Source organism: Haliotis cracherodii, unplaced genomic scaffold (genome assembly GCF_022045235.1).
Source record: "Haliotis cracherodii isolate W230 unplaced genomic scaffold, xgHalCrac1.p SCAF_24, whole genome shotgun sequence".
Lineage (NCBI taxonomy): Eukaryota > Metazoa > Mollusca > Gastropoda > Lepetellida > Haliotidae > Haliotis > Haliotis cracherodii.
In genome coordinates this window covers 5,316,225-5,340,244 of record NW_027266280.1, presented here as the reverse complement: position 1 = coordinate 5,340,244, position 24,020 = coordinate 5,316,225, and the positions used below count along the sequence as shown (strand labels likewise).

Here is a 24,020-nt window from a genome sequence, read left to right as displayed (position 1 = left end):
TAAATTGCACCTGGACTACGAATTCAAAAGTTTGAACAAAGCTTTTACATTGATGTTTATTATAGAACACGTTTTTGTCAAGTCATACATGGTCTGTTCACGCTTGGGTGTAGCGATTGAATTGGAACCAGTTCACTCGACACACATACAATATCATACCTCTCCCACGTTTGGATGCGATCTTCGGCCACTGAGTTTATCTGCTTGCACCAGCTATAAATATGTGGAGCAACTCACTAGACACTCAAAAATATAACGTCATCCAATGTGTGACGTGATCAAGCTGCGAGCGCCTATTCGAATCTCCAGAAATGAGGCCATGATAGAAGAATGTTTCATCGTGAAATAAACCACGCTTCGTTCTTCATGGCTTTTTGCGATTTATAGCGGAGCTGTCTTATAAATGTCATTATGAGACACAGCCTCATAAAACCATGCATTGACATATTTGTTACCAGAGCAATATTATCAATGGACATCAATAAATTCAATGTAGGGACAATTGGACGTCTCAATCAATAATGTATGCCATATAGAAAGAGAAATGTCCACAGATTGTTCTATCATGGCAATTGAGGTATGTGAGACGCAGACATTAATACATCTCTCCACACGTGATTGATGGGCAAACTTTCGGCACACCTACCATCAGTTGAAAATATTAGTGCATGTGTTAATTTGTCATTTTTTAGCTATGCAATATGACTGAACTCTGGTTCCTGCAGTAATATGATTTATCATAAATAATGTCTCACGTCATGGCGATTGCCGTACGTCACAAAGTAGGCCCCGTGACGATCCGGTTTAGAATTGGTCTAAGGCAACGTATGATTGGTGTAAGAGGCAGCTAACGGATCTGGTGGTCAGTTTCACTGACTTGATTGATGCATGTCGTCGTATCCCAAATTCGTAGATCGGTGCTCATGACGTCAGTCACTGGATTGTCTGATCACGAATGGGTAATTTCCACACCGCCGTCATATAGCTGGAATTTTGCTAAGAGCGGCATTAAAAAAACAACAAATACAACAAAGAAACACACACAAATAAAACAAAAAACATACAAAGCAGAACATGTGTATCACCACAAAACAGAACATGTTCAGCGATGTCACAGAAGACAACATGGTGCATGTTGCATACCATATAACACAAGAAAGAACATGTTCAGCGATGTCACAGAAGACAACATGGTGCATGTTGCATACCATATAACACAACATGGCACATGTCGAATGAAAACAAAGAACATGTTCAGCGTTGCTACCACAATTCATTAACACATGCTCATGATATGGTCATAATCGTACAATTGACTCTGCTTTTGGCAACGATTTCTTAAGAATAGGTAAAGGATTTTGTCGCTTTTATTGTAATTACGGAAAATGGTTTTGCCTCTTTTATTTTAGCTATACACCGAGACCATTGTAGTGATCCTTGTTGTGTAGCTTCTTGGAGCCGATCACAGTTGAAGGAGTGCCTGTGTGACGGAGTAAAGAGGTGCGACCAGAGCACCATTCACTGACACAAGGACATAAATCAGCAAACCAAATGTAACTCTGCACATCTATTTGGACCTCTCCGTGATGTGCATGGATAAATACTCCACGATTTGACTTTTTCTGATCTGTATGGATCATCCTATGTGTACTGAAAATAGGTTAAAGGCCAATGATCAGCATGCCAATTTGTCACCTCCCGGAGGCTACATGTCCGAAGCCTAAGGCCATGCATGTATATTAGATCCCTGAAATATTACTTGTGTCTTCATTCATCTGATCAAAGCATAATGATTTTAATTAAATAAACTCATAACTGTCATTCCATGATCTGCGGTGAGGCATTACAGGCGAATTAAAAAAACGTGACTGGCCATGATGGCAGTCCTTTTAGGGCTTATATTGTAAAATATTATTATCATATTGTTGATTGATCACCAGGGGCACCCGTTCAATGATACAACAAACACAACGCAGTTATGCGTTCATTGACTTTGGTCACGAAGCTATATATTTTTTATGGTGATCTGTATTGCCCGAGGAAATAGCACGCACACGTACCAGTAAAACTGTGACGTTCTCTGTAAAAGCGCATACTGAACCCTGGTTGGCTAGTCATTTTTGTTATGGACGAATTGAACAAATTGCCAAGAAAGAAACATATGCAGTGTGTTTAGCTTCCACGGCCAGGACTGTGAGTGGAGTTATCGTTCAGAGGTCGTCAAGATCATTCAGGTAGATCATATGTCTGTGTAATGTTATAAATATGAAGCATAACTGTTATTACTGTGCATCGATTTTTTTAATTACGTCTTTTATTTACGATTACATGCGTCTCAACTAACAGTCGTTATATGACTTGTTTTATCTTGACATCAATCGTCTGTGTCGTTGATAAAATAAATACTTTTATCATGGAATTCAATGTTGTTGGATGTGAAACTTATATAAAGAAAGTAATCCGTACAAACAATCCTTTACTGAACAACACAAGTTAGGAATAATTTTGTAGTGAGACATAGCCAAACTTAAAGAAAATCCCCCAAATTATTCATGATCCCTAACTGTTTTGTTCAGTATGTTTCTGCTGACATGTATTTACCAAAATATATTGTTTTCAAATGTTTGCGTCTACTTCTACATGGCCACAGAAGTGAAGTTGGGTTGCCATCAAAGATGACTATCTAATGTGTTTTGAGATGGTCCGTTGTACAATAGGAAAAAGTGAAGGAAGTATTTCTGGTTCCAGCAGAGTAACAGGGATCATAAAACTGAGTGTCAGGGGTGTATACATCAAAGTTTAACGAATGTTTACTGATGGTTGTTTCCGAAATTGCGGATGATAAATGTACAACATTTGCAATGCGATAGTTATTCGCAGTGGTTTCTTGAAAAGTCCACATCGAACGGAAACTGAATAAACAAGAAGATTGCATTTAAACATCTCAAACAAGGAGCAATTATACAATCGCCATTGCGTGGAATCTGTTTCAAGAACAATATGACAATACAGCTGCAATAATGTTTCTTTTTCTTTGTTTTGTCATACAGGTGTCATGGCAGGACATTTAGCATGTGTGTGGCTTGTCTTCCTTTCGGTTGTGTGGACATCTACGGCGATGTATTATGGACCGAAATTTCAACCCGGGTTCCAGCGACTTCAACAGATTGGTACTCGTCCACTAACAGGTGCCCTCCACATCCCCTTGAGTCATTTCGTGCCCACGGATATATTACCCAGATGCTGCATCCGTGCCAACAGTTTGACACAGTTGCAGCCTCGCTGGCCTTGGGGTGGTACCATCTGGCATCTTTATTACTAGTTACTGCTAAAATAGGTGGCTCCAATGGTTCTTCCTTAAGGAAAACGATCAGGTATCGATAAAGGACATTCCAATTCCACTCAGGTGTCAAATATCTGTCAACATTTACTGTCCTGCTATCAACTTCTATATTATTTCTGTGTAACAAGTGATTACTACTGACACACATGTGCAAGTACCATGTGATACTATTGCATCAATGAAGAGCCACATTTATGACCTACAGTGGCTGCAACTAGTGATGCAGATGCCAGGATACGTCATCCAGGGCACACCAGGGTCCACTTGCACAAAGCAATCTTAGCGCTACAATTATTGTAAATCCTTAAGATCGCGATCTTAGGACTCGGCTACAATCGCTATCCATTTGCACAAAGCGATTGTAAGCTACAATCGAAACTTACAATTGGTCCAGACCAATCTTAAGTTGCTAAGATCGTTGTAGTCCCTGAATAAACTTGACAAAATGGCGTGCAAGGCTTGGTGTGTTTCACATAAATAATCTGCTTTACGTTCAAACATTGCTTCTTTATTGTATTAAACTTTATAATTCGAATCGACACTTTAACAACATGAAGAACGCACCAGAGATTTAACGTGAGAAATATCGTTAATGACCATAGTTAAACACGTAACTATCGAGTCGATAGCTAAAAGGAATATTCCCATCCGACTCAGTACTGAAAGAAATGTGAAACAACATATCTTTTCGCTAAACAAGGGAAGGATAAACACTAAGTCGCCCGCAAGCGATTTGTAACGTCCGTGACCTTTTTAACAAGGGCAGATAATCTTAGTTTATACTCTAGATGGGAGTGGTTTCCCTTCGTATAAGCCCGCAGAGTACAATCTACCTTACCCAGTGTATCCATGTTGTTGAATCGCTCAGCTCCCCCTGTATCTCTTTTGGGTCAGATTCGTGTCAGTTATTTTGTCTTTAGTTTATCATTAAATCAATCTACAAATAAAAACAAGCTGAAGAGCAAATCATACATGTTTAAATCTAAAATCAAATGGGAAGGGGACAAACGGTTAAATATCAGAATTTATAAGAAAAAAATACAAGTATTCATCAAACAAGCAAATATACATAATGCGAACATTTGCATTTTTTGCAAAATATCCCATAAATAGCCAAAATAAAATACACACTTTTCAAAAAAGAAAATTAATACCAAGAGAATATATATATATATATATATATATATATATATATATATATATATATCAATTGTTTTTATATATATATATATATATATATATATATATATATATATATATATATATATATATATATATATATATATAAACAATTGCTTTCTCGAAACATTATTTATTATTCTTATTTCCCGTCTATATGCGTTTTTGGAAGTTCCCGTCTTTCTGTGTTTTGAAATGGTAGTCATAACATCCTTTGTTGTAGCAACGTTTGCGCGTTTGCAGACAACTGTAGACAGGAGTTGAGTTTAAAATATTCGTACCTCCACCGTTGAAGATTTCAATCTTAGCTAAGATCGCGATCTTAACTCCAAGCCGTCATACAATCGCGCTAAGATCGGTTTGTGCAAGTGGAATAGGACAACTGTATGGTGATTGTAAAGTTGATTGTAGCCGCCTAAGATCGATTGTAACTAAGATTGTTCTGTACAAGCGGGCCCAGGCTGCAACAGTGTCTCATATTGTCGGTGGAGAAGCAGGAACTTCCTGCGTGTCATCTTGGCAAGCATTCTTTCGTGTGTCAGTAACCATCTGTGCCGTAAAAGAATAGCACATAGTTTACCGCAGGAACGTCAGGGTTGGAATAACCATAATTTTTGTATGATAATAATCTTCAAGCTGGATGATTGTGGCCTGTAAATAATCGAGTCTGGATCGGACAAGCCAGTGATTGATATTAAGACCTATTCCTACGCCGTCGGTGTACGATGACGCACAATCAAGCACGTCACCGAGCCTAACAATCCAATCAATTGCGTCGCCTGTTACGACCACCAGGCGAGGTTAAATGGGGTTTAACGTCGCGTCCAAGATTATTGCACTTATATACGTGTGTGTGTGTGTGTGTGTGTGTGTGTGTGTGTGTGTGTGTGTGCTTGTACTAGTCCAGACTGATGCGGACTTATAGTGCTAGCCCACTGAGATACCATGCCCGGACCTTCCGCTCTCCGGGCGGACTCTCTAACACTAGACCACGGAGGCGGACACCACCATAGGTTGTTGGGGACCAAGTCTAATCAAGAATCCCCAAATGTGTATGTTGTTGGACACCACGTCATTATATGTTATGTTGTTTCGTGTAACGTTTATGTTATCAAACTTCGGCGTAGTAATTCCATATGTTGTAATAACATTTGTGGGCTGTAACATTATTGTGACGAAAAAACTAGAAAATGACATGAAATATTCCAGGATTATATGAAACACATAGAAAGTGAAGAAAGAAGGTGATTTTGTAAATATTCATTTTATTGGGTTTTTGAAAGGCATTTAGAAGTGATTCACATAAGAAATAGAATATATGGATGTCAACTTCTTTATTATGAGGAACATAACGTTTCGGAGTATATGCTTACTCCTTTATCAGGTGAATGATGGAAGAGTAAGCATATACTCCGAAACGTTGTGTTCCTCATAATAAAGAAGTCGACATCCATATATTCTCTTCCGTATTCATTTTATTGTTTCGTTACACTGATATCAGATGTATTCGCCACGACTATTGGCACGGGGAGGGCGCTTGCTCCTGTTATAAACAATGGTGTGATGTCTATACGAATACGTAGAGAACAACATAGGAAATGTACTTTGGGGAAGTCTTTTTATCTCATCACATGTAAGTAAATATGGATCAGCATGATAACGCTGGCCATTGTGAAATTACGGCCTGGATATCAATACATTATATATATTATTCCCCGATGTGAAGAGGGGTAGAATATATTCCTAGCACGCCGTTGCTTGTCGTAAGAATTGATTGGGAATCCTTGAGGATTCCGGGTCCGGTGTGGTCTAAAGTAACCTATGTTGATTGTCAGAATGAGGGCCTACAGAATGGATTTGATGGTGAGGCTGGGATCTTGTCAACGGTCTTATCTTGTTTCGAAGATCGGAATTGATTCGCATCATATCAATTATTTACAGGTCGCTGTCATATAGCTAGGATGTTGCTGATTGCGAAAAACCTATTGTTTCAAAGCCTCCTCTGTATAGAGGATGGTAAATATAGTAGAAAAATGCATGACATTATATTTTACCATGGAGCTGAATGCAAGGTTCCTATTTTCCAGTCACTTACGGTTCACAAGCACCACCACCATTGTCCGGACCTAGACCTTCTCTAAGAGGAGGAATTGCTTTTTTGCCAAGACCTCCACCTCGACCTGTTGTGAGCGCATCTGGGGTAAGCACGCTTCAAGGAATTGGAGCTGGCACACTTCGAGTGGTTCCCACTGGCGTTTTTCCCGTTGGCACTGTCGCGAAAGGAGCCTTCGTGTCTGGAGCTTATCCAAGAGGAACCCTGCCTGCCATAGTTACTCCACTGGATGCTGTCGTGCAAAATCCTGCCATAGTTGGTGCGGCAGGAACTTATCCTACGGGAGTTGCTACGGGACTTGGTGCCGCCGGCACTTATCCTACAGGAGTTGCTACGGGAGTTGGTGCGGCCGGCACTTATCCTACAGGAGTTGCTACGGGACTTGGTGCGGCCGGCACTTATCCTACGGGAGTTGCTACGGGAGTTGGTGCGGTTGGCACTTATCCTACGGGAGTTGCTACGGGAGTTGGTGCGGCCGGCACTTATCCTACGGGAGTTGCAACAGGAGTTGGTGCGGCCGGGACTTATCCTACGGGAGTTGCAACGGGTGTTCGTGCGGCCGGCACTTATCCTGCGGGAGTTGGGGCGGGCACCACTTATCCTACAGGAGTCGCCCCCGGAAGTCAATATATTCCTTTGTCTGGATTCTCTGCAACCGATCCAGCTGTCGCTGGAGTCTATCCTGCTGCAGCTAGCGCGATTGGTTCTAATTCTCTAAGAAAGGCAGCACAAACAAACTGGCCAACTATTGTAGATAACGTTGGAATAGTTGAACCAGCCATGGGCTTGGGAACTGCGGGATCTTCAGCAGGATTGGGCGCGGATCTTGGCTACAATGGAAATAGCAGAGCTTTTGATGTAAACCCTAGCGTTGGAACAGCAGGAATGCATAGTCCAAATAACCTGGTTGGAACCGGAAACGTGGGTACACTCGACACTACCACTGGTGGATCCACAGTCGGAGGAACTCACGGACCAGCTACACTGACCATTGATTTGGGTGGTTCAGGATCTGCTGGCGGCGTTGCAGGCATCGATCAATATGCTGCGAACACAGGTAGCTCTACGGGTATAGATCAGCTTGGTGCAAACGCAGTTGGTTCTGCGGGAATCGATCAGTACGTTACAGACACAGTTGCCGCTGCAGGCCTAGGGCAGACTGGTGCAAGGGGTGGTGGAGCTACAAGGATAGAAAACATTGTAGCTGCCGCAGTAGCACAAGGTGGCGCTGGTGATCTTACACAAACTCGTGCTGGTGCCTATGATCTTGGAAAGGCGGGACAACCAGGACAAGCTAGTTCAGGTACTGGGCTCGCCATAAGCGGCAGTGGGGCATCATCGGTTGGAATAGGAACCATGGGGGAAGGTGGAATAACATTGGGATTGCCCAATGCTGGAACCACTGGAGGAGCAGTCGGTGTTGGACAACTAGGAACGGGTGGAATAACAGTTGCAAATCCTCAGTTCTTTAATGACGGCTCCACGACAGGATCTATGGCTGGAGACTCTACACCTTCATATGGAATCGACTCAATTGGGAACAACTTTATAAACAGTGTTTTAAATGAAATGTTTGATGCACCAAGAAGTTCAGCGGCGTCATATCCAAATTCCATCAACAGTCCAACAGGAATTAACGCAGGCAGTAGTTCTGTCGTGAATGAAGCAGGTGTAGCTGGAATGCAAGACGCCGCTCTTGGCACAGGTACAGGGTCACGCGGATTGCAAATAAACACAATCCTGCAAGACGCTATCCGTGGTCAGCAAGGGCCTGCGACAATGCAGGATCAATATATATCATCAGCACAAGGACCAGACGTATTCCAGGGACAGGGTTTGATGGGATCAGGCAGTGTAGGACGGGACACACAAATGTATTCTGTCCAAACGGGACCAGCCAATCAAGGAAACACAGAGATTCTCTCCGGACCCATTTCTAGCCAAACGGCAAATAACTTAGATCTCACAGGATTAAATAGCATCCAAGAACCACAAATGTACCCTCAACAAATCGGTTCCAATAATCAAGGCAACACGCAGAGTATGTCTGCATCCACATCTATCCAAAACAAGCAAATGGTAAATAACTTGGACCTGGTTGGAACCAATAATGTCCAAGACCCACCAATGTATCCCGTCGAAACAGGGCCCTTGAACCAAGGAAACATTCAATCACTTACCGGATCAACATCTAATCAAAACTCACAAATGTACGACACAATTGACAGGACAGGGACAATCACCATTAAGGATCCCAAAATGTACACCACACAAGATATAGCATCACCCAGCTCATTCCAGGATCAACAGATGCCCAACGTTCAAATTCCACAAAGGATTGTTGCACCAATGCCGACAGCTACCAGCAGTATCCAGGCGATGAATACACAGGGTGTGAGTGTATCCAATACTGCTCAGGATCTACAAATGCTCAACAACCAGGGTATGGGCGTGTCTAATACTGCTCAGGATCTACAAATGCTCAACAACCAGGGTATGGGCGTGGCTAGTGCTGCTCAAGATCTTCAAATGCTCAACAACCAGGGTATGGGCGTGTCTAGTACTGCTCAAGATCTACAAATGCTCAACAATCAGGGTATGGGCGGGTCATATACTGGTCAAGATCTACAAATGCTCAACAACCAGGGTATGGGCGTGTCTAATCCTGCTCAAGATCTACAAATGCTCAACAACCAGGATATGGGCGTGTCTAGTACTGCTCAAGATCTACAAATGTTCAACAATCAGGGTATGGGCGTGTCAAATACTGCTCAAGATCTACAAATGCTCAACAACCAAGGTATGGGCGTATCTAATCCTGCTCAAGATCTACAAATGCTCAACAACCAGGGTATGGGCGTGTCAAATACAGCTCAAGATCTACAAATGCTGAACAACAGGGGTATGGGCGTGTCAAATACTGCTCAAGAGCTACAAATGTACAACAATCAGGGTATGGGCGTTTCTAATACTGCTCAGGATCTGCAAATGCTCAACAACCAGGCTGTCACAGGATCCAATGTTGCGCTAGAGCAGCAGATGTTAGGCTCACCTATGCAACAAATGCCCAACAATCAGGGTATGGGCGTGTCATATACTGCTCAAGAGCTACAAATGCTCAACAACGAGGGTATGGGCGTGTCTAATACTGCTCAAGATCTACAAATGCTTAACAACCAGGCTGTCACAGGATCCAATGCTGCGCTAGAGCAGCAGATGTTAGGCTCACCTATGCAACAAATGCCCAACAATCAGGGTATGGGCGTGCCATATACTGCTCAAGATCTACAAATGCTGAACAACGAGGGTATGGGCGTGTCTAATACTGCTCAAGATCTACAAATGCTCAACAACCAGGGTATGGGCGTGTCTAATTCTGCTCAAGATCTACAAATGCTCAACAACCAGGGAATGGGCGTGTCTAATACTGCTCATGATCTACAGATGCTCAACAACCAGGGTATGGGCGTGTCTAGTACTGCTCAAGATCTACAAATGCTCAACAACCAAGAGATGGGCGTGTCTAGTACTGCTCAAGATCTACAAATGCTCAACAACCAGGGTATGGGCGTGCCAAATACAGCTCAAGATCTACAAATGCTCAACAACCAAGGTATGGGCGTGTCTAGTACTGCTCAAGATCTACAAATGCTCAACAACCAAGGTATGGGCGTGTCTAATACAGCTCAAGATCTACGAATGCTGAACAACCAGGGTATGGGCGTGTCTAGTACTGCTCAAGATCTACAAATGCTCAACAACCAAGGTATGGGCGTGTCAAATACAGCTCAAGATTTTCAAATGCTTAACAACCAGGCCATTGACCTGTCTAATTCTGTTAACGATCTACAAATGCTCAACAACCAGGGTATGGGCGTGTCTAATACTGCTCAAGATCTACAAATGTTCAACAACCGGGGTATGGGCGTGTCTAGTACTGCTCAAGATCAACAAATGCTCAACAACCAGGGTATGGGCGTGTCTAATACTGCTCAGGATCTACAAATGCTGAACAACCAGGGTATGGGCGTGTCAAATACAGCTCAAGATCTTCAAATGCTTAACAACCAGGCCATTGACCTGTCTAATACTGTAAACGATCTACAAATGCTCAGCAACCAGGGTATGGGCGTGTCTAATACTGCTCAAGATCTACAAATGCTCAACAACCAGGCTGCCACAGGATCCAGTGTTGCGCTAGACCAGCAGATGTTAGGCTCACCTATGCAACAAGGCGCGAACACATTTCAAATTACCAACCAAGCTGCTGTGAACAGACTTCAAGACAAACAAATGTACAACAGCCAAGGAATGAGCAGTTCCAGTAGAGTACAAGATCTGCACTTGCCGCAGGGTGCAGACAGTTTCCAAGGTTCCAATCAGGGAATAACCATATCAGGCAATATCCAAAATCCACAAATGCTCAACAACCAGGTCATGGGCGGGTCCAGTATTGCTCAGGATCTACAAATGCTAAACGCCCAGGGCATTACAGGGTCAACTGTTCCGCTAGATCAGCAAGTTTTGGCTTCACCAATATCGGTAGATGGGAGCCTTTATCATAACAGAAACCAGGCTATGGCTGCGGTAAACAACATTGAAGGTCATCAAATGTTCAACGATAAGGGTATGAGTGGATCCAACGCTGCTCAGCATCACCAAGTGTTCAGCTCACCAATGCAACAAGGCACTAACTCTTTCCAAGATCACTCGTTGGCAAATTCAAACGACATTCAAGCATTAAACAACCAGGGTATGACATCTAACTCTATACAAAATACCCAATTGTTTAACGCTCCAGGTGTCACAGGGGGGATGAACAGTCAGAATATAAACGGATTTGGTGGAATGAACACACAAGAGATGACTAGCGCTTCGACACAACAAGGACCTTCCAGAATGTCTCTTCCCCTCTCAGAGCATCAAATACCTAGTCTGCAAAATGAATATGGACACTCAGCTTTCAATGAGGCTGCATATAGTACGCAGAACGGCCAAGGTGAGGTTTCGACAACGTCTTTGAACAATAAGTATATTCGCTGCGTTACATATATATTCGACGCAGTATAGCGTCCGCTTAAAGTCCGAGGGCATTCGTATGTCACATCCAAATTAGATGACAGGAGTACTGCTGTACGGCGTTAGGCAACACACAAACATATTTTTTATTCAAACTGTGTGGGTGGCGCAGCTAGAGCAGTAGATGTTTACCATTTTCGTGGACACATGGTGCCATCACTGATTTTCAGTAATCTATTCATATAATTTTTATAATTTTCACCACTATTTTGGCTATTACGCGAAAAAACGTACATATATTACCCCAAAGAAGCTAAGGACCACTCAACTCTATTACAATACTTAATTTGTCATGCAAAGACAGATGCACTTTAGTAATATGATACAATCGGGTGATCCTTAACGTCAAGTGATAAGTAAGCAAGAAATATTATTTGTTGACAACAAAAGTGACAACAAAAATCATATGATCTTTTTATAACAATAATGTTATTAGAACAATATGTTTAATAAAAAAGAATTTTGGCACTCCAGTATATCAGAAAAGAGGTGGAATGTAGTTTGCTGCTATGTTTGACTCAATGCCATGATCTCTCACTGAGTTTGTACGATGCCTTGATGTCTTTATGTGTCATTATAACTATCCGTAGCAAATACTTATGACACGTTTATGGTAATTGATATCAAATGTAAGTAATTCAATATTGCGTATCTCTTGTAAATATGGTATAATGCATTTCAGTTTGCAATATGTAATTTAAAGGTTAAATTAAATAAATCAAATTTGTTATTTTACAGGCACGGGTCTACCGGATATTGGTAAGCAGATGCTATGGTTATTTAGAGCACAGCGAAAGGCTCGAATCTAATGAGTGTTCGTCATTTGGGTCAATGTAGTACATATCTTGATACTGTACTCATCAATAAAATTAGTAAATATAATGATGCTCAAGCTACAGTTCATCACGAGTAGCACAAATACTTGGGTCGTGAGTTGATGGTTCCTTGAATGATAGGTTAAAGTGTTCCCGATATGTGCTGAAATGTTATCCGTAACTTAAGTAGACAGATACAGGAGACATGACAGTAATCTATCGGCATGACACAACTTGGGGGAACAATAGGTCCTTTGTTCTCGCAACTGAAGCTTTATGTCTCGATAAAGTACGTCATATATCCTCTATTTATTACATGTAATGACCATTTCAAAGGCTTGTCTGTTGACAGCAATACAAATACCTCGCGTCCTAGATTACACTCTTCAAAGTAGAAAACGTATTGAAGATAATGAGAATTGTTGATTTTATTTATTCATGGCACCTTCAATACAAATGCAATATTTTGGACTGAACGATGTTAGTCACATGTTCGTTAAATGGTGTAGTGGACACACAAAACAGTTTTATTCTTTTTAGCTATATGCAGCAATTTTTATAAGACTTCACGGAAATGTCATGGTAAGGACATTAAAAGCAGAACGTACGTGCAAGTGACAATGACTATTGGAGGTCAAACGTAAGTTGATATTTTGTCTTACGTCTGTCGACTAATTGGACGTGAGAAAATGCCGAGGCTGATTGCTGCCAATAGCAACATCGCCACAGGACGTCTTGAAGCTGGAGAGTCCCAGTCTGCAGTGCACGTCATTTCAACCCACACAAGAGCACATATGGGGTCGGTATACCAGCCTCTATTCAACCCGAGATCGTCCGAGAAGTGGTAGACCAAGAGTCACAACACCTGCCCAAGATCGCTACATTCGGGTCTTTCACCTGCGTCATCGACATGCTACTGCCACCGAGACTACAGCACATGTGCCTGGTTTGAGGAGGGTATCGGACCAAACAATCAGGAAACGTCTACAAGAGGTGGGCATCGGACCCAGATGACCCGTATTTGTCCCTGTAGTGTGATGATTGCATCGACGATAGCGTATTCAGTGGAACAACACAGGAAACTGGCAGGGAGTCTGGTTCAGTGATGAATCATGATGTCTTCCCTAACGCCGAGATGGAAAACTTGATGAGATAGAAGGATGAACGTTTCCATCGAACTGCGTTCGGCAGGTCGACAGATTCGGTGGCGGAAGTGTGATGGTGTGGTGCAGCACGGAGCTCTATCGAGATGGTGTTTCAGGGAAATCTGACAGCAAATCGGTCCATCGACCAAATTCGTCAAAGTCACCTTCTTCCAATTATCAACCGACAGAGGTAGTTGTTTAAACATGACAACACTACACCACACCACAGCTCGTGTCACTGATGACTTTCTTCATAATTCAAACGTCAATGTCTTGCCATGGCCTTCCAGATCTGAACCTGGTAGAGCATCTGTGGGATGAACTCGATGGACGTGTACTCAAAGCTGACATTTGCACAACTTGGCAATACGTTGTAGGAATAATGGAAAAGAATTCCACACGACAGAATCCGTAGACTTATTCAGTCATGGAGGTATAGAGCAGGGATAGCATGGTCCCCTCGTGGAAATACGCGTCTTGTGAAGGACAATCAGTATTGCCATTATGCCTACAGAACATGTGACTATCACCCGTGTGTCAAATTAAATGAAATATGCCTATTTAATTGAAAACACTAACATTTTTAAAAGTGAGCCAATGCGTATTTTTGAGAGTGAACATCAAGTAACGTTGCCTCTTTGCTTTTAGCAATACGATGAGGTCACGTTATCGGCATCACTACCATCATGGGCTTTATTAGTTACAACGGTGAAGGGAAATAACTTTACTAGACGAGCTTTATGCTTTGAGAAATATGAAGAGAGGAAATATAATTGCACTGATAAAGCAAACATCAGATCATATTGTACTGCTGGCAATACCATTGGGAAGATCTGTTCATGTGACATATGGGTTTGCATTCATAAGAGGTGATAATAATCCTTGATTCGTCAAAGGCTTTCACCGCAAACGCTTGATATAACAGTTCACACACGATCATTCATGCTTGCCATTAGATTTCAGATAACGTTCATTGCTTCTGACAAACCTCATTGCTTCTGTCATACTTCGCTTTTCAGCTACACCCTTAGACGCTACTTTATCATTTGGCACTAACTTTGGTAAGTGCACTTTGATGATTGTGATATACTTTGCTGGCAGCCAGAAGTTAGTCATTCGTCGTTTTCCGAGTTTATTAGCTTAGATATATTAATTAATCACACAGCAGCAACTATGATGATAGAATATTTTGGGGGACGAATAACGATGGCATGTGCCATTGAGGAGTGATATTCGTGAAACGAATAACAAAATAGTTCATCGTTCAGGATTGTGAAAAACGGATGACGAAAAACGCAATATTTCGTGATTACTCAATTCGCAATGAACCGAAATATTACGCATACAGAATTACGAAAGATGAATAACCTACTAAATTTTGGTTGCCTATATCGTTCCTGCTTCACAATAGTAAGAGCCCGACTCTAGTCATCATCGCAAGATAAGCCAAGCCTCATGTACTGGGACAAACACTTCAATGAAGTCTCGTGTTTCAAAGGATGGTGTGACTTAGCGGTCTTGGCTTTGGCACTTCCTGCGTTGTATCCAATAGCTGCTCGGATGTGGATTCGAATTCCATGACAATGTTGATGTTTCAATAATCGTACTGTAGATTAATGTTAGAGGATAGATTGGCATAGCTGTACGTTTAGTGAAACGCTATGTTAAAGAATAGAAGTTACGACATGTTCAGAACGGGAATAGCAATACTTTCAACCACCCAATAACACACGATGTAAACTCAGACTTCCGTTCCGGAAACCATTCTGAAACCGTTTTGAAAAAATGTCAATAATCATGTTTGCAGTTTTAGTAGTATATTTTAAACACTATTTGGATTACACTAATTACACCACATGATTAACATTCTGTTTGAAAACTTTAACATTTTGTACTCCATTTCAGGTCCACAACAAGAAGCTAATATGCTGAATGACGCATTCGGTATGCATTAAGTATCAGTTTGTTGTATTATTTGCAATCAATCCCGTGAAAATCCGGGTTAGAATTGGTCTTCAGCAACCCTTGCTTGTCGTAAGAGGTCAAGCTCGCTGCTTGGTTGATGCTGGTAATAGTATCTACGTTGCGTAGATCGGTGCTCACGATGTCAAACATTGGATTTTCGAAATTTGATTGTTTAAAAATATATTATTATCAGCTGGGATATTGCTGAGCGCGGCGATAAACAAACACTAACATATCTACACGCGTACTGTACTGCGTTAAATCTGAACAGAAAGTGCAATCAGTCTTCAAATAAAGGGGCAGAAATGTGTCATTCAGATGCCAGGGTCCGCTAGTAGTAGGTTCGAATCTGGATGCTTGATTCGCATCGAATTATTGGTCTGTCGGTATCAAAGACATGACCACTTTGGGGTATCCTCCCACAACTGACATGCCAGTTTAGTGCTAAATTATTTATCAGTCCCCCAATTTATTCCTCCTGGCCACGAGCAGTGGGGTCGCCTCGTGGTTAAAGTGCTTCGTTGTCACGCCGAAGACCCGGGAAGAGAATAGATCTTCAGCAAACCATACTTTCCGTAAAAGGCGACTATGCTTGTCGTAAGAGGCGGTATACGGGTTCGGGTGGTCAGACTCGCTGACTTGGTTGATACATGTCATAGGATCGATGCTCATGATGTAAATCACTGGATTGTCTGGTCCAGACTCGATTACATACAGAACACCGTCATATAGCTTGAATATTGCTGAATGCGGCGTTAAACAAACAATCAAACAAATCTTTAGTTTAAGTATTTGGATCGTGCTTTCATGTTATGACTTGTGTGTTTAGTGTTCATCTATCTATTACAGGTAGACTGGCGTCCTTTTCGTCAGGTAAGTACGGCAGTATTCAATATGTCTCAAGACAATCTGTGACTGGTCCATCACTTGATTGTCTGGTTTGTTTACATGTTGCCGTCGCATGGCAGGAGTACCACTGTATAGGGTCAGGCAACAAACACCTACTTTCCTATGCAAATTGTGTGAGTGGCGGGTGCTACCGGTAGAGCAGGACATGCTTACCCTTTTCGTGAACACCTATGTCTTCACTGATTCATTCAGGGATCCATTCATACTTTTGCACCAAAATGTTTTCTTTTACGCCACAGGGAATCCGTTTGGCCAGATAAATGAGAATATAAGAAATACATTTCACAAACATTGTTTGACATGTCTGGGAACGAACATATATTCGCCTGAATCGATTTGTGTCGAAGTTCGACACAACAGTACATGTCGACTAAGTCATCACAACGTCAGCTATTGTAAACATTGTAAATTAAACTATTTGTAGCATATGAATATATTCAGCGCCAGCAGGACCTACTGTGGAATCTTTTTAATCGGATAGTCTATCGTTGTTTGACGCAGTAAGAAAGTCGTTTTACAAGGTCAGCACAATCTCATTAAAATAAGATCTTAGATCTCGCTATCGCTTAACAAAGATCTGAGGACATCCCATTACAGGTCACGTCAGAACGACCTTTCATTCGACCAATCAAAGCGTCGCTTATCAGACCATGAAAGTGATAGTCGGAATGGGTTTTCTGGTCATGCAACCTCGAAAACGTTAACACGGGGTATTCCGAACGACAGTTACGGCCTGTTCGACTGATTCCGTCAAAATTATCGTCTATCTCACACTTCCGTGGGATAAACGTTTGAACGGAGGAGGCTTGGGAAGCACTGCCGTACAATCTCAACCATATATTAAACATTCCGGAATGTTCGTTTATTCAGTTTTCAAATTTTTAAACGAATATGTCAACATACTTTTCAAGCGTAGTCTGAAATGGAAGTCGCCAGGTTGAAACGAGTGTCGTAAAGCTCGAGAAAGTTGCTTTCTAATTAGCCGATGTCGACATCTTGTTAGTCCTTTCAGTGGTCAATGTTCGCAAAAGGTCGTTCTGACGTGACCCGTAATGGGATGTCCTCAGATCTTTGTTTTGTGGCAGCGAGAACTTAGATCTGATTTTAATCAGATTGAAGGTCAGCAATAAGTGATTGATCGTGAGCGGGTAAAAGGAGGATTCTGAGACTAGTTGACCTACTTTTATACATCATGAGGACTGTTACATTATAGTGATAAATAGAGAATCTCACCCGAGTGTCTTTTGATATTAAATATATCAACACGAGTTGATAAAAGTGGAACAATTCCGAGGCTTGCCGAGGATTTTTGCCACTTTTATGAACGAGTGCTGATATATTTGATATGAAAAGACACAAGGGTGAGATTTTATTTATCATCCAACATCATTCTTCCAACTTTTTCAATTTGTAGACAGTAATTAGCAGTGTCTTCAGGGTAAAAAGTACTGCTAACAGCTTCAGTAGCAGAGCCATTAGTGATGTCATTTGATTGTGACGTCATTGTAACCATTGGTGTGCAAGGCATTGTGATGTCATTTCATTGCCGCGATATCTACTATAAGGGTAACGCTATTTTTCAGGGCATTATCATTTGCAGAAGCCCGAGGTCTTCCATTAACTGCCCGACGAAGGAGGGCAGTTGAAAAGAACGAGGGCCTCTGCAAATGATAATGCCCTGAAAAATAGCGTTACCGTTATTATAGCTAAAATGGATGGAATTTGTTATCAAATAAAAAGAAACAACAATGTCGATTTTGAAACATTTACTGCAATCAACACGAATGTCACTGACCCACTTTCACAAATATGGAAACGTCATAGAACAAACCATCACTATATGACGTCACTATTGAACGTTACGTCACCTATCCCTATCCTATAACGTCACCTAACAACGGGCGTGATAATGGCCCGTCGTCAAGTTATATGAGGGCATTTTCAAGTTACAGTGGCCCGCTCATTTTTGATAACATGCGGGCGTTTTTATGATAATTCTATCCGTTTTAGCTATAAAGTGTAGATACCGCTTGATCTAATACAAGCGATATCTCCGGTGGGGGCCAGTTTTGGATGATAACAGCATTTATACGAGGTTCCATTGCAGTACACACCCATCTAATTAATGTACAATCTATCTTCGTTGACAGCGCCGGTCCAAGATGGCGGCTTACGAATGAATACAGGCATGAGTATGTATGTTTCATATTGATTTGGAAACTGACATGATTATTAAAAACAATAAAACATAAGTGTATTTTTTCGATAACATTGTAACCATGTGTTACTTTTGTCAACAATGCATTATCAATTTTTTAAATTACTTTGTTGCAGCTTTGAATGCAAATCCATCCTTCCCGGCAGGTGAGTGAATGTTGCATTGTGTCATCTTTGTTAACCATTATGTGGAGCATATTAATCGAAGTTCTAATGTCATATCAAGTTGATGTCCCGAATGGAATACGTTATATCTGTCCAGAGATAAGCGAAAAAAGAGGGACATAAACGTGACATGAAATGGGACATGATATTTTTATTACCAACGATAATGTTTAATCAGTTATCAACATAAAATATGTGTTGTCAATGTGTCCTTATAATGAGAGCAAAATGCGTAAATACAAAGTATGCAAAATGTAAGCATTAAGACGTATTAAGTCTCTTATATATACCATAATGTCGCTGCGTAATTAATACAGAGTCAACATACATGTAATTATGTAGGAAATTAAACCTAATGGTAAACTATCGTAAAAATAAGTCGCCTTATAAACCTTTTGGTGATATATTCTATTGTCATACAAATGTTAAATTTCTCGGCAGGATAAAGCCAACAGATAATTACGGAAAATATAAAAAGTAAGATAGGTCCTAATTACTGTGTTTACGAACAAACATAGCGCTGTCATTTTTTATTGCCGATCGATTCAGATTTGACCATGGGGATCTAGACATATTACTAAGATAATTGTCATCAATATCAAAATAATAGTCTGAGATGCCGAAAATCAGCTTTTAAGTTGGGGCGTTGCGGATTTGACTGCAATGTTATTTTGTTTCAAGTCGCAGTGATAAATGCATTCCGAAACCTCATGATATTGTAAATTGACCAGACAGACGCAACACAACATGTGACGATTCATAGACTGAAGCACCTTCCCTTTAATAGAAGGAAATCACTCTAGCCGATGGACATATAGATAGACGCGAAGGACGGTTACTGATCGCTTTTTGTCCTTTAAAAATCACTTTTACAGAGTATATTTTATGCCAATGTGGTTGTATAGCCACTGTCTAGAAAACAAATTCAGTTGGGAACTACATTACCTGTTGTCACCTTGCGACTGACTAATCACGGAACTTGTGACGTACAATATTAATGCGTACAGGAGATTTCTTTTCGATGATAGAACTTAAGAATGACATTTTGTGAAAAAGAGGTTATCAGGTTGGTATTTGGATGGTAAATATTCTTTGTTGCCCACGTGGTGAAGATACTAAATCCGTACGTTAAACGTGTGTCGGACAATCTTGACCTAGGTATGATTGGATAACCTTGACCTCCCACATGAAATGTCATTTCACTCTAAGTTGTACGATCTACCACAGACATTATGTAACCGCACTATATCCATTTGCTATGCATGGCTACAGACATATCAGTTCCATATGAGCGTGACGCATACACCACTTTCGCGATCTTCAGTTTGCGTTAATGTAAATAGATTAACGTGGCGAAATTAAGTTCGTTTAAAATATTTGGGCCGATTTCTTGACCGACGTTGGAAGGTCCTCTTGTGCTATCAGTGTCCTCTTCGTGTCACTGTTTCCGAAAGTTCGTTGATGAATGAACGAACACGACTGCAGGATCAGATCACCCGGACTGGACATTCTCAACACAAATCATGCGAAAACTCTTTGGAAGTGTGCCTGACATCTGATTGTGTACCCCAAAACATCCCCGATGTAAAAGATAACATTCCGTATTGATATTTAGCGTAAAAAGCTGTGCGTAGACGGTTGTCTTTTCCTATTCTGGCGGTGACCTTGCCCCTCGTTTGAAGTTGTAACGAACACTGCATGCAAGCAGACTCGATTTTGTTATTTTTCCAATCTTCGGTATAGGGTCGTAAGTTAACATGACGTTTTTGGCAAACATAATGCGCCCCCTTCTCCAAAAGGGCACGGACAGATACAGACTCAGCTTATAAATCAAGATAACCGAACCGTGTTAGATTGCACAGCAGGGATACTGTCTGGCCGACTGTAGGTCTGTGATTCCGCGTTGTTTCACTGTTTGAGTGTCCTCTTATTTGTGAGTGCGAACTACTATTTACGTGAATTTGCACTCGTTGAATGTTAGTAAAGACTTTTAGTGTTGCTGCTTTTAACTTGTTACACACAGCAGGAACATTTTATAAATGCGTCTACAATACAATATTTGGGCACATGTCAATATTCATGCACAACAGGATTTTAAACCGATGAATTGCTATGTTAACTTCTGCTGTTGCCTACAGTGTACTTTACCTACAGTGTTATCAATACAACTTCATGGTTCAGTGCGTACAATAGCCAAATCTTCATCCCTGTACCGTAATGAACTTATCCATGCAATGTCATTTACATTTTTCATAATCTATATATTCTTCTTCGGGTGTTAGGTAGTTGATCTAGCTCAGTCAATAACATGTTTCAAAATAACTCACATGTTTGAGTGTTAGAAATACTTACATACAAATACTTTGGACTAGTCAGCAATTAATGTAAGAGGTGCATTTTCATAGTGTAGGCAAAGTGCACTGAAACAGCTTTACAGTAGGCGATCAGCACAGTAGTCAAATAGAAATGGAGTCGTTGATGCATGTCATCGTATCCCAATAGCGTAGATCGATGTTCACGATGTCATTTACTGGATTGTTTGGTCCAGACTCGATTATTCACATATACAGCTGGAATATTGCTGAGGGCGGCGTTAACAACCAACTAACAAACAAATTCAACTGATAGACATAATATTCAGTCGGTATCACTACCGTTAACTTTAAAGTCATTGTTCAAATATTGTAGATGTTTAAAGTAAAGGAAAAGAGCGCTAGATCTCTAGAGTTGTTTTGCGATACTCAAGACCCTTGATAGTGAAATCTCCCCACACGTAAGTAAGCATACAACCCATGAGCTTAGCTGCTAATCTTTCCTACAACTTGATTAGGAATAATATTTGCATTTACATCTCTCTAGCTCTAGAACATTCAATATTATATGAAACGATCATCTAACAGATGATATTGTTGTGTATCTGTTTTAATTTTGTTTTAATAAATAAATATAAAGGTATCCATTCTTTGTTTGTTACGTAAAATATCACTCCTTTCTCAATGAATGAATGAATGAATGAAAAGTATTTACATTAAGGTCCACAAGATGTGTCAAAAATTCGAATAAAGGGAATAGAACTAAGAACGAAACCGTTGCCAACAATGACCCCAGTACCACATACATGTACTATCTGTATTTGCACCTTTATGTCGTCAGTCAAGGACTCAGTTTAAAATATTACAAATATCCTCCTGAAAACATTATTATTACTTTATGGATCTCATATCATACCTGTCCATTGCATTCTACTTTAAACTTCTTCAAGTAAAAACATCATACATATGAATCATCACGACAGTTTAACGTCCCAAGCGTTTTCTTTAATAAATGCTGAGTAAACTACTAACATGGGGTACGATAGGTTATCTCAGACGACAGTGGAACATTATAACTGTTGTAAGAAACATTATACACCCTAGTTGTTTCTACATGTAATTCTGAATTGGAGGGGCAGTTGTCTTAATAAATGTTACTGACTTTCTTTTCAGGACAGCCACGCGTCTCATGTAAGCATTATGTTAAAATCTACAGTACCTGTTGAACATTATGGTGATGGGAAATGTTCATGTGATCCAATTTGTTTTCAGTAATAACTTTGAATTTTGTAATAATATGTTATATAGACGATGATCTGCAAACAATAACAAAGGCACTATACATTATCACATTTTGCTATTGATATTGTTTTAGTTGGAATAGAGCCTCTCGGCAGCCTATGATCTACCCCTTCCATATTCATGCGTACTGTTTAGCTTGGATAAATTATTATGCACCTGGAACAGAAAAGTACCGCTCAATATATATTTCCGTCAAATTTCACTTATATAAAAGTGGTATCCTGTGTTCCTTTTAAAACGAACAACATTTGATTGTGTTTACACAGTGCCACACTTGTATTTAAGTGCCGAAATTTATTACCTAGGGATATCTTATAACATATGTCTGAAGTATCTTATACATTTATCAAAATGAATACAATGACCTATGTAGGACATGTTGGGGTTAGGGATACATACTAACAAAGAAGCGAGGATGCTTAACGTATTTACAGGTGTACAGCCATGCTATTCTGCCATTGCGAGTAAATAAAGGCTGCGCTAATAATATTATGTGCTTGATATTAAAACCAATTCAAGTACTCCCTCGTTATATACTGGGAGATTTGGAAAAGGGCATGAACGTTGTCATTCAAATAGATGGCTGCAACGCATATCATTCGGTTAGAGTCATTACTTACAAATTTTATCAAAATATATTATATGATTGTATATTGCAATATATTTTTATCGGTTCAATACAAGTTTACAAATATATACTAATATCTCCAAATTATGTACACTGAACTACTTTCATCTGAAAACAAAGCATTTATCGTCATGTATCATATAAGTTTTACTTTAAACCCAAAACTGTTGTTACAAGTCAAAGGGATATAACGCTCAATAATTTTTAATTCTTGCCATGTCTCCAGTTTTGTATGTCACATTTTATCGTCAATTATTGTGTTGAAAGTATAATATATATCAGTTCTCGGATGCGACTGTGTTTGTACAATCACACAACCAAGTAGTCACCAGTCACAATCCTCTCTGTGTCATCATTGTCAATCATTCTTCTTGCAATCAATCTGTCACTTTTTCCGGCAGCCTCTCCATTTGAGACTGACATGATGGCTTCTAGCGGTATATCAAACCCCGGTATTGGAGCTCCGCCTTTACAGTCTATCAAGATTTCAACGACAATGTTTTGAATACTTTCGTGAGTATCTTGAATGTATGATTGAGTGAATCGCTTTCACAAAGAAATTGTTTGTTGCTTAATGTCAGGTATTTTTGGACAATCATCAACCACTTGTCATGGGGTTATAATCACGTCACGGTAAACAATGGATTTTTCCTTCGGGCATTTCAGCTTAATCGGAGATCAAATTTTGCTTGAAGACCTGTCTTTGATTTATTGCAATTTTAAGATAAATATACAACACATAACACTACACACTCAAAAAAAGGCTGATAAACTGAAATAGGTCATAATAAGTTATTACGAAAAGAGATTGCATTTGTTCATACATATTCGAGATGGATGCCAATGCA

The 24,020-nt window shown here is 40.4% G+C and overlaps 1 protein-coding gene across 1 annotated transcript; it reads left to right on the top strand.

The window, feature by feature from the left end:
• The first annotated feature begins 3,055 nt into the window (after positions 1-3,055).
• On the top strand, positions 3,056-23,677 carry LOC139472292 (uncharacterized). Its single transcript, XM_071254729.1, has 10 exons — positions 3,056-3,188; positions 6,610-11,634; positions 12,453-12,473; positions 14,694-14,735; positions 15,580-15,618; positions 16,489-16,512; positions 18,699-18,740; positions 18,883-18,912; positions 22,416-22,433; positions 23,574-23,677. The coding sequence occupies exons 1-10, from the start codon at positions 3,056-3,058 to the stop codon at positions 23,675-23,677; spliced, it is 5,478 nt and encodes a 1,825-aa protein (XP_071110830.1).
• The last annotated feature ends 343 nt before the right edge of the window (positions 23,678-24,020 follow it).